The 15138-nt window shown below is 41.0% G+C and overlaps 1 protein-coding gene across 7 annotated transcripts in view; it reads right to left on the bottom strand.

Moving 5' to 3' along the window:
• LOC139766567 (uncharacterized) overlaps window positions 1-15138 on the bottom strand; it is a 143603-nt gene that overhangs the window by 61919 nt on the left and 66546 nt on the right. For all 7 annotated transcript variants that reach the window (XM_071695384.1, XM_071695385.1, XM_071695381.1 and 4 more), the window contains 2 exons: window positions 14639-14849; window positions 7420-7558 (listed from right to left, as the gene is read on the bottom strand). In XM_071695384.1, the coding sequence (XP_071551485.1) occupies window positions 7420-7558; window positions 14639-14849 (350 nt within the window). The remainder of the gene's footprint in view (window positions 1-7419; window positions 7559-14638; window positions 14850-15138) is intronic.

The following is a 15138-nucleotide window of genomic DNA, read 5'->3' as shown; positions in this document are numbered from 1 at the left end:
AACTTTATCCACCTTGCCTTTATACATGCATTCTGCCAATCCTCAGGCATCTCACTGAAAATCCTTATCAACCAATCAACAACAGTCATCCCCATTCTTAATAAATTCAACTGCAATGCCATCCACTCCAGCCACCTTGCCACACTTTGTCTTGCATAAGACTTTCACCATCTCTCTTCTTTTCACCAAAGCACTCTCCATGACTCTCTAACTTCACATACCACCATGACCCAAACACCCTACATCTGCCACTCTATCATCAAACATTCAGCAGTCCTTCAAAATACTCCATCTCCTCCTCACTTCACTACCTATAATCATTTCCCCCTTCAATGATGTTTCCTTTGTTCTCTTTCTTTAGCACATTATTTACCTCCTTCCAAAACATGTAATTCTCCCTGAAGTTTACTGACACTCACAAATTTTTTAAGTTTTTAAAACACACTGACGACAAAAACGGTGAACAGTTCTTCGAGAGATGAAGGGACAGAGATCAAGGACATAACAAGAAATTTGTTAAGAAAGATCTATAGAATAAGAGAAGTGGATGAATGGGATATGATGACTGAGGACATAGTTAACATATACAGCATACATAAATCTTAGAGGCTGTATGGAAGTAGAAAATTTTCAAGAAAAGAGACCCTGCACCAGTAAAACTCCCTCCCCACCCAGTGCAAGTAGATAATTACAGGATTCTTTTCTGTGTTACTATGGGGAATACTAAGTTCTGATGAGTTTGGCAGAGTGCTTTCAGTTCCTTTATCATTTTGCAGAGGGAAGCCAGCATCATTTCCTTCAATGGGTGTTCTTCTCTGCCTTTGTATGGCCCTGCATCTGGGTTCAAAAACTGGCTTCTACTGTAAATCTGTCTCACTCTCCAGGATATAAGGTGGTCCTATCAGCACTCATTCAGACAGTGCTTAAACTAACTGCATAATTATGAGAAATAAAATCCTTATTCTTCTCCACAGAGGCATTTACTTTTCTCAAGCCAGTCTTGACATTTCCTAGGACGACTAAACCTACATTTTTGCCAGTATAATATGCCAGTCTTGACATATATGCACATAACCTGAGCATAATATATATATATATATATATATATATATTTTTTTTTTTTTTTTTTTTTTTTTTTTTATACTTTGTCGCTGTCTCCCGCGTTTGCGAGGTAGCGCAAGGAAACAGACGAAAGAAATGGCCCAACCCCCCCCCCATACACATGTACATACACACGTCCACACACGCAAATATACATACCTACACAGCTTTCCATGGTTTACCCCAGACGCTTCACATGCCTTGATTCAATCCACTGACAGCACGTCAACCCCTGTATACCACATCGCTCCAATTCACTCTATTCCTTGCCCTCCTTTCACCCTCCTGCATGTTCAGGCCCCGATCACACAAAATCTTTTTCACTCCATCTTTCCACCTCCAATTTGGTCTCCCTCTTCTCCTCGTTCCCTCCACCTCCGACACATATATCCTCTTGGTCAATCTTTCCTCACTCATTCTCTCCATGTGCCCAAACCATTTCAAAACACCCTCTTCTGCTCTCTCAACCACGCTCTTTTTATTTCCACACATCTCTCTTACCCTTACGTTACTTACTCGATCAAACCACCTCACACCACACATTTTCCTCAAACATCTCATTTCCAGCACATCCATCCTCCTGCGCACATCTCTATCCATAGCCCACGCCTCGCAACCATACAACATTGTTGGTACCACTATTCCTTCAAACATACCCATTTTTGCTTTCCGAGATAATGTTCTCGACTTCCACACATTTTTCAAGGCTCCCAAAATTTTCGCCCCCTCCCCCACCCTATGATCCACTTCCGCTTCCATGGTTCCATCCGCTGACAGATCCACTCCCAGATATCTAAAACACTTCACTTCCTCCAGTTTTTCTCCATTCAAACTCACCTCCCAATTGACTTGACCCTCACCCCTACTGTACCTAATAACCTTGCTCTTATTCACATTTACTCTTAACTTTCTTCTTCCACACACTTTACCAAACTCAGTCACCATCTTCTGCAGTTTCTCACATGAATCAGCCACCAGCGCTGTATCATCAGCGAACAACAACTGACTCACTTCCCAAGCTCTCTCATCCCCAACAGACTTCATACTTGCCCCTCTTTCCAAAACTCTTGCATTTACCTCCCTAACAACCCCATCCATAAACAAATTAAATTAAATTAAACTATATATATATATATATATAGTTTGAATGGAGAAAAACTGGAGGAAGTGAAGTGTTTTAGATATCTGGGAGTGGATCTGGCAGCGGATGGAACCATGGAAGCGGAAGTGGATCATAGGGTGGGGGAGGGGGCGAAAATTCTGGGAGCCTTGAAGAATGTGTGGAAGTCGAGAACATTATCTCGGAAAGCAAAAATGGGTATGTTTGAAGGAATGGTGGTTCCAACAATGTTGTATGGTTGCGAGGCGTGGGCTATGGATAGAGTTGTGCGCAGGAGGATGGATGTGCTGGAAATGAGATGTTTGAGGACAGTGTGTGGTGTGAGGTGGTTTGATCGAGTGAGTAACGTAAGGGTAAGAGAGATGTGTGGAAATAAAAAGAGCGTGGTTGAGAGAGCAGAAGAGGGTGTTTTGAAGTGGTTTGGGCACATGGAGAGGATGAGTGAGGAAAGATTGACCAAGAGGATATATGTGTCGGAGGTGGAGGGAACAAGGAGAAGAGGGAGACCAAATTGGAGGTGGAAAGATGGAGTGAAAAAGATTTTGTGTGATCGGGGCCTGAACATGCAGGAGGGTGAAAGGAGGGCAAGGAATAGAGTGAATTGGAGCGATGTGGTATACCGGGGTTGACGTGCTGTCAGTGGATTGAAGCAGGGCATGTGAAGCGTCTGGGGTAAACCATGGAAAGCTGTGTAGGTATGTATATTTGCGTGTGTGGACGTATGTATATACATGTGTATGGGGGGGGGTTGGGCCATTTCTTTCGTCTGTTTCCTTGCGCTACCTCGCAAACGCGGGAGACAGCGACAAAGTATAATAAAATATAAAAATATATATATATACACTCTTTACACCCCATGAATTTTCTATTTTCAGACTCTTTAAACCTGTGAATTTTCTGTTTTCTAATGCATCTCAGACATCTGTGGTTGGGCCTGAGAGAGTTCTCTGGCATCCACTTTCTACTCCTTCCTCTTCCTCTGCATCTGAGACAGTGTCTCTGTCTCTTTCTGCACTCATCTCAGCTTAAAGATTTCTGATCTCTACTTTCTACTTCACCCTCTCCTTCTATACTAGAATCAGTTCCTCTTGTCTCTTTCTACACCCCTGTTTGTGCCTCTTTTAATGTCACTTTCCAAAAACACTCCCTCTCTTTCCATACCTGAGTTAGTATCCATATAATTCCCTGATTCTCCCTCTGTAGCTGTGCTAGACTTTATAAAGCACACCAGATCACTCTCTTCTTTTCACCAAAGCACTCTCCATGACTCTCTAACTTCACATACCACCATGACCCAAACACCCTACATCTGCCACTCTATCATCAAACATTCAGCAGTCCTTCAAAATACTCCATCTCCTCCTCACTTCACTACCTATAATCATTTCCCCCTTCAATGATGTTTCCTTTGTTCTCTTTCTTTAGCACATTATTTACCTCCTTGTATTAACTTTCTAAAATGGGAAACAGAAGAAGGAGTCACGCGGGGAGTGATCATCCTCCTCGAAGGCTCAGAGTGGGGTGCCTAAATGTGTGTGGATGTAACCAAGATGTGAAAAAAGGAGAGATAGGTAGTATGTTTGAGGAAAGGAACCTGGATGTTTTGGCTCTGAGTGAAACGAAGCTCAAGGGTAAAGGGGAAGAGTGGTTTGGAAATGTCTGGGGAGTGAAGTCAGTGGTTAGTGAGAGGACAAGAGCAAGGGAAGGAGTAGCAATACTCCTTAAACAGGAGTTGTGGGAGTATGTGATAGAATGTAAGAAAGTAAATTCTCGATTAATATGGGTAAAATTGAAAGTTGATGGAGAGAGGTGGGTGATTATTGGTGCATATGCACCTGGGCATGAGAAGAAAGATCATGAGAGGCAAGTGTTTTGGGAGCAGCTGAATGAATGTGTTAGTGGTTTTGATGCACGAGACCGGGTTATAGTGATGGGTGATTTGAATGCAAAGGTGAGTAATGTGGCAGTGGAGGGAATAATTGGTATGCATGGGGTGTTCAGTGTTGTAAATGGAAATGGTGAAGAGCTTGTAGATTTATGTGCTGAAAAAGGACTGATGATTGGGAATACCTGGTTTAAAAAGCGAGATATACATAAGTATACCTATGTAAGTAGGAGAGATGGCCAGAGAGCGTTATTGGATTACGTGTTAATTGACAGGCGTGCGAAAGAGAGACTTTTGGATGTTAATGTGCTGAGAGGTGCAACTGGAGGGATGTCTGATCATTATCTTGTGGAGGCTAAGGTGAAGATTAGTATGGGTTTTCAGAAAAGAGGAGTGAATGTTGGGGTGAAGAAGGTGGTGAGAGTAAGTGAGCTTGGGAAGGAGACCTGTGTGGGGAAGTACCAGGAGAGACTGTGTACAGAATGGAAAAAGGTGAGAACAATGGAAGTAAGGGGAGTGGGGGAGGAATGGGATGTATTTAGGGAATCAGTGATGGATTGCGCAAAAGATGCTTGTGGCATGAGAAGAGTGGGAGGTGGGCTGTTTAGAAAGGGTAGTGAGTGGTGGGATGAAGAAGTAAGAGTATTAGTGAAAGAGAAGAGAGAGGCATTTGGACGATTTTTGCAGGGAAAAAATGCAATTGAGTGGGAGAAGTATAAAAGAAAGAGACAGGAGGTCAAGAGAAAGGTGCAAGAGGTGAAAAAAAGGGCAAATGAGAGTTGGGGTGAGAGACTATCAGTAAATTTTAGGGAGAATAAAAAGATGTTCTGGAAGGAGGTAAATAGGGTGCGTAAGACAAGGGAGCAAATGGTAACTTCAGTGAAGGGCGTAAATGGGGAGGTGATAACAAGTAGTGGTGATGTGAGAAGGAGATGGAATGAGTATTTTGAAGGTTTGTTGAATGTGTCTGATGACAGAGTGGCAGATATAGGGTGTTTTGGTCGAGGTGGTGTGCAAAGTGAGAGGGTTAGGGAAAATGATTTGGTAAACAGAGAAGAGGTAGTAAAAGCTTTGCGGAAGATGAAAGCCGGCAAGGCAGCAGGTTTGGATGGTATTGCAGTGGAATTTATTAAAAAAGGGGGTGACTGTATTGTTGACTGGTTGGTAAGGTTATTTAATGTATGTATGACTCATGGTGAGGTGCCTGAGGATTGGCGGAATGCGTGCATAGTGCCATTGTACAAAGGCAAAGGGGATAAGAGTGAGTGCTCAAATTACAGAGGTATAAGTTTGTTGAGTATTCCTGGTAAATTATATGGGAGGGTATTGATTGAGAGGGTGAAGGCATGTACAGAGCATCAGATTGGGGAAGAGCAGTGCGGTTTCAGAAGTGGTAGAGGATGTGTGGATCAGGTGTTTGCTTTGAAGAATGTATGTGAGAAATACTTAGAAAAGCAAATGGATTTGTATGTAGCATTTATGGATTTGGAGAAGGCATATGATAGAGTTGATAGAGATGCTCTGTGGAAGGTATTAAGAATATATGGTGTGGGAGGCAAGTTGTTAGAAGCAGTGAAAAGTTTTTATCGAGGATGTAAGGCATTTGTACGTGTAGGAAGAGAGGAAAGTGATTGGTTCTCAGTGAATGTAGGTTTGCGGCAGGGGTGTGTGATGTCTCCATGGTTGTTTAATTTGTTTATGGATGGGGTTGTTAGGGAGGTAAATGCAAGAGTCCTGGAAAGAGGGGCAAGTATGAAGTCTGTTGGGGATGAGAGAGCCTGGGAAGTGAGTCAGTTGTTGTTCGCTGATGATACAGCGCTGGTGGCTGATTCTTGTGAGAAACTGCAGAAGCTGGTGACTGAGTTTGGTAAAGTGTGTGGAAGAAGAAAGTTAAGAGTAAATGTGAATAAGAGCAAGGTTATTAGGTACAGTAGGGTTGAGGGTCAAGTCAATTGGGAGGTAAGTTTGAATGGAGAAAAACTGGAGGAAGTGAAGTGTTTTAGATATCTGGGAGTGGATCTGTCAGCGGATGGAACCATGGAAGCGGAAGTGGATCATAGGGTGGGGGAGGGGGCGAAAATTTTGGGAGCCTTGAAAAATGTGTGGAAGTCGAGAACATTATCTCGGAAAGCAAAAATGGGTATGTTTGAAGGAATAGTGGTTCCAACAATGTTGTATGGTTGCGAGGCGTGGGCTATGGATAGAGTTGTGCGCAGGAGGATGGATGTGCTGGAAATGAGATGTTTGAGGACAATGTGTGGTGTGAGGTGGTTTGATCGAGTAAGTAACGTAAGGGTAAGAGAGATGTGTGGAAATAAAAAGAGCGTGGTTGAGAGAGCAGAAGAGGGTGTTTTGAAATGGTTTGGGCACATGGAGAGAATGAGTGAGGAAAGATTGACCAAGAGGATATATGTGTCGGAGGTGGAGGGAACGAGGAGAAGAGGGAGACCAAATTGGAGGTGGAAAGATGGAGTGAAAAAGATTTTGTGTGATCGGGGCCTGAACATGCAGGAGGGTGTAAGGAGGGCAAGGAATAGAGTGAATTGGAGCGATGTGGTATACAGGGGTTGACGTGCTGTCAGTGGAGTGAATCAAGGCATGTGAGGCGTCTGGGGTGGACCATGGAAAGCTGTGTAGGTATGTATACACGTGTGTGGACATGTGTATGTACATGTGTATGGGGGGGGGGGGCCATTTCTTTCGTCTGTTTCCTTGCGCTACCTCGCAGACGCGGGAGACAGCGACAAAGTATAAAAAAAAAAAAAAAAAAAAAAAAAAAGATCACTCTCCATTACAAATTAAATACAGTAAGAGGGTTTAGGCCATAAGTTTGCCCACCTTTGAAGAGACAAGAGTGAGAGGCAACCTGATCACAGCCTTTGTTTTAAAAACAGACTGATGATGTAGACAGTGATTAGAGATATAGAGTGACCAGTAAAATATATCATGAAATTAAGCACGATGCCTGTTAAGAAAGATATGAAGAAGGTATTCTTATGGATGCATGGAATAAAATGAATGAAAACATGGTAGATACAAACATCATACAGAAATATAAAAAACTGTATGACAGTAAAGAATGTTTAAGAAATGAGGGCCAAAAATAAAATGTAATACCCCCTCCCATACAGTACAAATAAGTAATTAAACATCAACACAAATAAATGCAGAAGCAAACATGCATGAAATATGACTAATTCCTTTCGTGAAGATTATGAAAGTGAACCATTTGAATCCACAGGTTGAGTATGCTTAACTCTGCCAACATGAGTTTTATTAACTCATATATACAACAGAAATAACCAATATTTACCTTATAACGGATAACATCTTCCATGCGTGCTGTCTTGCCATCTGCCACGCATGACTGGAAAAAGGAGGGCGCAACCGACACACCCAAGGCCTCTGAAGTCATCCCTGTCTGTGCTCTATTTGCATTCATGGCTATCACTCTGTTAATCAATAAAAGTATCTCAATAATCATTTATTACCCAAAGTCATTTCATTAAGAAATACAACTCTTAATTTCAGTCTATGTATGTGAGAAAATCAAATTTTGTTTTTAATACAATCTCAAAAATATCAATTATAAATCTTTATTCACAAACTACACAAAAAATTCTGGAGCAATTATAATATTTACGACACTTCATATCATAATATGAAGCACAGCAATCCACATAAATTCTTCTCCAACATGTCCCTACAAAGTGCCAAGGAAGCAGGAAAGAGTAATTGTCATACCTATCTGTAAAAAAATTGACCAGAAAGAGGCACTGAACCACAAACCAGTCTCCTTCATGAATGTGGTCTGTAAGGTTCTACAAAAGATGAGCAGAAAGCAAATGGACGACTTTCTAAAAGAGAGACAACCTAAGCAAGAGACAACATGCTTTTAGGGAAAGGAGGTCATACGTTACAAACGTCTTAGATCTTTACCGGGTAAATAATGTCTTGGACAAAAAGAAGGGCTAGTTGGACTGCTTGCATCCAAACTGACAGAAAAAATTTGACACTGTCCTGCATGGGACGCTCAATAAGAGGCTGGATCACTTTGTGGGGATAAGAGGAAGACTTTTCTATTGGATTATTTTACCTTAGTGGGAGGGAACAAAGATGGAAGTCAGAGGAACCTTCTTGAAATGGGTGGGTCACCTTGGAGTACCACAGAGTTCTGTTTGGGGCTGCTATTCTTCTTGATCTATGTGAATGACTTGTTAGAAAGCATGGATTCCTACTAAATAAGTTTGCAAGTCATGCAAAATTCAGGAGGGAAGTGAAAAGCAAGAAGGATTACATGAACTTGCTAAGGAACTTTGACAAACTTCAAAGTTGGTCTGATATACGGTAGAAGTTCAATCCACGTAAATGTAAAGTAATGAGGATGGTCACAATTAAGGAAGGCTTTGATCTGATTATTACCTAGCTGGAATCAGTGAGTGAGAGAAGACTTTGGAGTTGGTAATGTCCACAACCAGCTACTAAAGTCCCATCTTAGGAAAACAGGTAGGGGGACCAAATGTCTGTGGCAAATATTATAATTGCATTCATGTTCATGGATAAGGAAATATTCAACACAAAGGGCTAAAAGAGAAGGTCTTCAGGACAGCAACAAAGAAGGTACCACAATCAAAACAGACAAGTTACAGGGTTAGGCAAGAGGCTTTAAATTTGCTGACCTTGAAAGAGTTACCTGATCACACCTTTTATTTTCTAAAAAAGAATAGTGATACAAACTCTGAGCAGTTCTTTGAGAGATGTAGAGATAGAACAACCAGACAACAAAACATGAAATTAAGTAAGAAACTTGTTAAAAACTATATAAAGAAATGATCTTATAGTATGGGAATGGTGGACAAATGGAACAAAATGAAGACAGTAAATGTAGACAGCATGAAGAAATTCAAAAAGTTGCATTTTATGAAAGAATGTTCAAGAAATGGAGCCCTATGAGTGTAAAAGCTGATCTACATTCAATACAAATATGTAAGTACATAGAAATTCATCTGTAATTGAAACATTTGAACAGAGGATGGAATTTCATCTATTATGAGGCTTAATCATTACTTAGCATCTTCATATTCTAGAACTGCTAATACCTAAGTCAATAAACACTTTCCTTATCTTCCCACAAAAATTGCAAATACTGTACCATATCTACAATTACCTTCAGCACTGTTCCCATTTCCAAGAGTTTTATCAGGTGCATAAAGGTACTCAGTTCAAACACACTTTCAACCCATGTCCAGTACAATGATACAGGACATAAAAGCTAATGTAAGTGCTCCTTACTTTTTCATTTTACATACCAAGGTAACATCCCATTAAGTTTTCCTTTCCAACTCTCAAAATTCATGTTTTCCAAGTTATTTCAAAACTGCATTCAACCTTACAATTTCAAGCGTGATCATATAACGTTTTGCCTGCTAATTTCATGGTATCAGCATTTAGAAGTTTTATGGATGTTTCGGCACAACATGTTAAAAAGTGCAAGAGTCAGGCTTGAGTGTCAACTGAGTTGCCCTGTGCATGTTTCATCATTTATTTTACCTACACCAAAAAACTGATGAATGTTTATCGTTTAAGTTTTTCAAACATTTGCCATTTTCTACATTAAAGAGGTAATGCCAGGACCAGAAAAAGAAATTACTTCATTTGCTCACTTTCACTGTCTAGCAGGCATGTATAATACAATGAAACCAGAGCCCCCTAACCATAATCATGCCCCATAAAAGTGGTGAACATAATACACATAAAAGAGAGAGAGGGCACTAACATCACAACAGACTGAATGTGATAGATCAAGAGAGGTGGTAACAGGAAAATAAGGATGAAGGCTTTTGATTCCACTCTGGCTTAGAAAGGTGGCAAAAGAGCCATCTAAATTGGTAGCATACTCCATACTTGGGCCAATGATGCTCCTGCAAATGTGGAAGCATTGCTGAAAGGGAAATAATTTTGGCATCATTACAGCATCCCCAGCTTTTGGGAAGCAGATTTATCAAGAGAAGTGGTAACAGGAAAATAAGGAAGAAGGCTTTTGATTTCACTCTCGCTTAGAAAGGTGGCAAAAGAGCTACTTAAGATGGTAGCATACTCCATACTTGAGCCAATGATGCTCTTGCAAATGTGGAAACACTGCTGAAAGGGAAATAATTTTGGCACTTTTACAGCATCCCCAGCTTCTAGGAAGCAGATTTCGTAATATTTTTTCTATGGAGTTTCCAGGATAGAGTACACACATTTATGTGATTACCAGGTGTTAAAATGAGGATTTTAAATTCACTACTAGGAAACAAATGAGGTGTTTGTATTACAATTCTTTTAATCTAATGAAAGGAAAAAGTGAGATTTAAAAAGAAATAATAACAAAAACAGGAAGAAAATGTTTTGCACTGCTGAACTGAACCAAGGTACTGCTTACCTATTCCAAGATATCACACAGGTCCGAGTTAAATGAGAATATAAAAGATGAGGGAAAGTGAGCAGAAATACGTACAGTGGTATCATCCACATAAAAGTGAATAAGATTAAAGGTTGAAGAAAATTTATTAATGGAGAGGACTAAGGGTAGGTTTTAAGTTAGAACTGTGAGACCTGATTTCATTAATGACTACAAAAAAAGGAATGACTAAAAAGGAAACAATGCATTAGAGAACAAAAAGCAGAATGGCCAAAGGAAAGAAGTTTAGAAAGCAAATGCTCATGCCAAACCCATCAAATGCTAAGGATAGGTCAAGGATTGTGATAAAAGATTCACTTAAATCTTATGATAGGAGAGCTAGAAAAGAGTCTCATGTAACAGAAAATCACCAGTAGATTTTGCAATACAAAAGCTTTACTGGTGACTTTTAGAGATAGGGATGGGATTCTACTTAATTAAGAAAATGAGTTAATTAAGGAGTCCTAAAGGTTCTAGAGATAACTCTAGTGAGAATGAGATAATAATAATCAAAAGGGTGAGAAGAGCCTCCTTTCTTAAGGATAGGTTGTCATAAGGCATGTTTCAACAAAAAAGGAAATTTCTACGCTTTCAGATATAAACAAAACAGAAAAGCAAGGATCAATGCTACTTACATACACTCTCCTTTAAGATATAAGGAAGTATGCAATCTATGAATCACAGGCCTTTAACATGTGTAAACAGGAGAGTACTTGAAAAAAACTTTTCTTTTTTTTTTTTTTTTTTTTTTATACTTTGTCGCTGTCTCCCGCGTTTGCGAGGTAGCGCAAGGAAACAGACGAAAGAAATGGCCCAACCCCCCCCATACACATGTACATACACACGTCCACACACGCAAATATACATACCTACACAGCTTTCCATGGTTTACCCCGGACGCTTCACATGCCTTGATTCAATCCACTGACAGCACGTCAACCCCTGTATACCACATCGCTCCAATTCACTCTATTCCTTGCCCTCCTTTCACCCTCCTGCATGTTCAGGCCCCGATCACACAAAATCCTTTTCACTCCATCTTTCCACCTCCAATTTGGTCTCCCTCTTCTCCTCGTTCCCTCCACCTCCGACACATATATCCTCTTGGTCAATCTTTCCTCACTCATTCTCTCCATGTGCCCAAACCATTTCAAAACACCCTCTTCTGCTCTCTCAACCACGCTCTTTTTATTTCCACACATCTCTCTTACCCTTACGTTACTTACTCGATCAAACCACCTCACACCACACATTGTCCTCAAACATCTCATTTCCAGCACATCCATCCTCCTGCGCACAACTCTATCCATAGCCCACGCCTCGCAACCATACAACATTGTTGGAACTACTATTCCTTCAAACATACCCATTTTTGCTTTCCGGGATAATGTTCTCGACTTCCACACATTTTTTCAAGGCTCCCAAAATTTTTGCCCCCTCCCCCACCCTATGATCCACTTCCGCTTCCATGGTTCCATCCGCTGACAGATCCACTCCCAGATATCTAAAACACTTCACTTCCTCCAGTTTTTCTCCATTCAAACTCACCTCCCAATTGACTTGACCCTCAACCCTACTGTACCTAATAACCTTGCTCTTATTCACATTTACTCTTAACTTTCTTCTTCCACACACTTTACCAAACTCCGTCACCAGCTTCTGCAGTTTCTCACATGAATCCGCCACCAGCGCTGTATCATCAGCGAACAACAACTGACTCACTTCCCAAGCTCTCTCATCCCCAACAGACTTCATACTTGCCCCTCTTTCCAAGACTCTTGCATTTACCTCCCTAACAACCCCATCCATAAACAAATTAAACAACCATGGAGACATCACACACCCCTGCCGCAAACCTACATTCACTGAGAACCAATCACTTTCCTCTCTTCCTACACGTACACATGCCTTACATCCTCGATAAAAACTTTTCACTGCTTCTAACAACTTGCCTCCCACACCATATATTCTTAATACCTTCCACAGAGCATCTCTATCAACTCTATCATATGCCTTCTCCAGATCCATAAATGCTACATACAAATCCATTTGCTTTTCTAAGTATTTCTCGCATACATTCTTCAAAGCAAACACCTGATCCACACATCCTCTACCACTTCTGAAACCACACTGCTCTTCCCCAATCTGATGCTCTGTACATGCCTTCACCCTCTCAATCAATACTCTCCCATATAATTTACCAGGAATACTCAACAAACTTATACCTCTGTAATTTGAGCACTCACTCTTATCCCCTTTGCCTTTGTACAATGGCACTATGCACGCATTCCGCCAATCCTCAGGCACCTCACCATGAGTCATACATACATTAAATAACCTTACCAACCAGTCAACAATACAGTCACCCCCTTTTTTAATAAATTCCACTGCAATACCATCCAAACCTGCTGCCTTGCCGGCTTTCATCTTCCGCAAAGCTTTTACTACCTCCTCTCTGTTTACCAAATCATTTTCCCTAACCCTCTCACTTTGCACACCACCTCGACCCAAACACCCTATATCTGCCACTCTGTCATCAGACACATTCAACAAACCTTCAAAATACTCATTCCATCTCCTTCTCACATCACCACTACTTGTTATCACCTCCCCATTTACGCCCTTCACTGAAGTTCCCATTTGCTCCCTTGTCTTACGCACCCTATTTACCTCCTTCCAGAACATCTTTTTATTCTCCCTAAAATTTACTGATAGTCTCTCACCCCAACTCTCATTTGCCCTTTTTTTCACCTCTTGCACCTTTCTCTTGACCTCCTGTCTCTTTCTTTTATACTTCTCCCACTCAATTGCATTTTTTCCCTGCAAAAATCGTCCAAATGCCTCTCTCTTCTCTTTCACTAATACTCTTACTTCTTCATCCCACCACTCACTACCCTTTCTAAACAGCCCACCTCCCACTCTTCTCATGCCACAAGCATCTTTTGCGCAATCCATCACTGATTCCCTAAATACATCCCATTCCTCCCCCACTCCCCTTACTTCCATTGTTCTCACCTTTTTCCATTCTGTACACAGTCTCTCCTGATACTTCTTCACACAGGTCTCCTTCCCAAGCTCACTTACTCTCACCACCTTCTTCACCCCAACATTCACTCTTCTTTTCTGAAAACCCATACTAATCTTCACCTTAGCCTCCACAAGATAATGATCAGACATCCCTCCAGTTGCACCTCTCAGCACATTGACATCCAAAAGTCTCTCTTTCGCACGCCTGTCAATTAACACGTAATCCAATAACGCTCTCTGGCCATCTCTCCTACTTACATAAGTATACTTATGTATATCTCGCTTTTTAAACCAGGTATTCCCAATCATCAGTCCTTTTTCAGCACATAAATCTACAAGCTCTTCACCATTTCCATTTACAACACTGAACACCCCATGCATACCAATTATACCCTCAACTGCCACATTACTCACCTTTGCATTCAAATCACCCATCACTATAACCCGGTCTCGTGCATCAAAACCGCTAACACACTCATTTAGCTGCTCCCAAAACACTTGCCTCTCATGATCTTTCTTCTCATGCCCAGGTGCATATGCACCAATAATCACCCACCTCTCTCCATCAACTTTCAATTTTACCCATATTAATCGAGAATTTACTTTCTTACATTCTATCACATACTCCCACAACTCCTGTTTCAGGAGTATTGCTACTCCTTCCCTTGCTCTTGTCCTCTCACTAACCCCTGACTTCACTCCCCAGACATTTCCAAACCACTCTTCCCCTTTACCCTTGAGCTTCGTTTCACTCAGAGCCAAAACATCCAGGTTCCTTTCCTCAAACATACTACCTATCTCTCCTTTTTTCACATCTTGGTTACATCCACACACATTTAGGCACCCCACTCTGAGCCTTCGAGGAGGATGAGCACTCTCCGCGTGACTCCTTCTTCTGTTTCCCATTTTAGAAAAAAACTTTACATGGTGAAAATACAGGAGACAGCCTAGGCTCAGTCACAAGACATCATAACAGTATAAAGTCTTTTCTTTAAATGTAATTGATGGATGTCCATAAAATCTACAGATTTAACCTGTGTATTGCAAAACTATCTTTACATGCCTGAAAGTGCCAAAGAGCAGGACAAGTAGGTGCTGTGTTACAGCTGGCATGGATGTGATGAGGCGGTGGATGTGGTCGCGCTGCTGCTCTGTATCTGGTAGCTGAATGATGGAAAACAGCTCTTGCTCACCCTCACGCCCAAAGATGCCCTCTGGTAGCTTTCGAAGAAATTTCTTCAAGACTGATGCTATAGTGTATACTGAGAAGTTGTCTGTTGAAATTCCCCAAATACATTATTCATCAGCAAGTCTGGGTTAACTTGTAAACAACTAATTTCTCATCAATTAAACTACTTCCCAATCTAAAAAGGAAGAAACAAACAACAAAAAATCTTTGGATATACAACAAATTCATATTTTTCACTGAAATAACAAGGCAAAAAGTAGGGAAGAAAATAAGTGTTATAAAAAGAAAAAGAATGTATGAAAAGGGAGAAGCAACTGTCAGTGGCAGAGAATTTTAACAATAAAAGCAAAGTTAAATCACAACCAACAGGGATG

This window comes from Panulirus ornatus, chromosome 58 (assembly GCF_036320965.1).
Source record: "Panulirus ornatus isolate Po-2019 chromosome 58, ASM3632096v1, whole genome shotgun sequence".
In the NCBI taxonomy this organism is placed as follows: Eukaryota; Metazoa; Arthropoda; class Malacostraca; order Decapoda; family Palinuridae; genus Panulirus; species Panulirus ornatus.
Note: the sequence above shows the minus strand (reverse complement) of the source record. Positions and strands in the feature narration are given on the sequence as shown.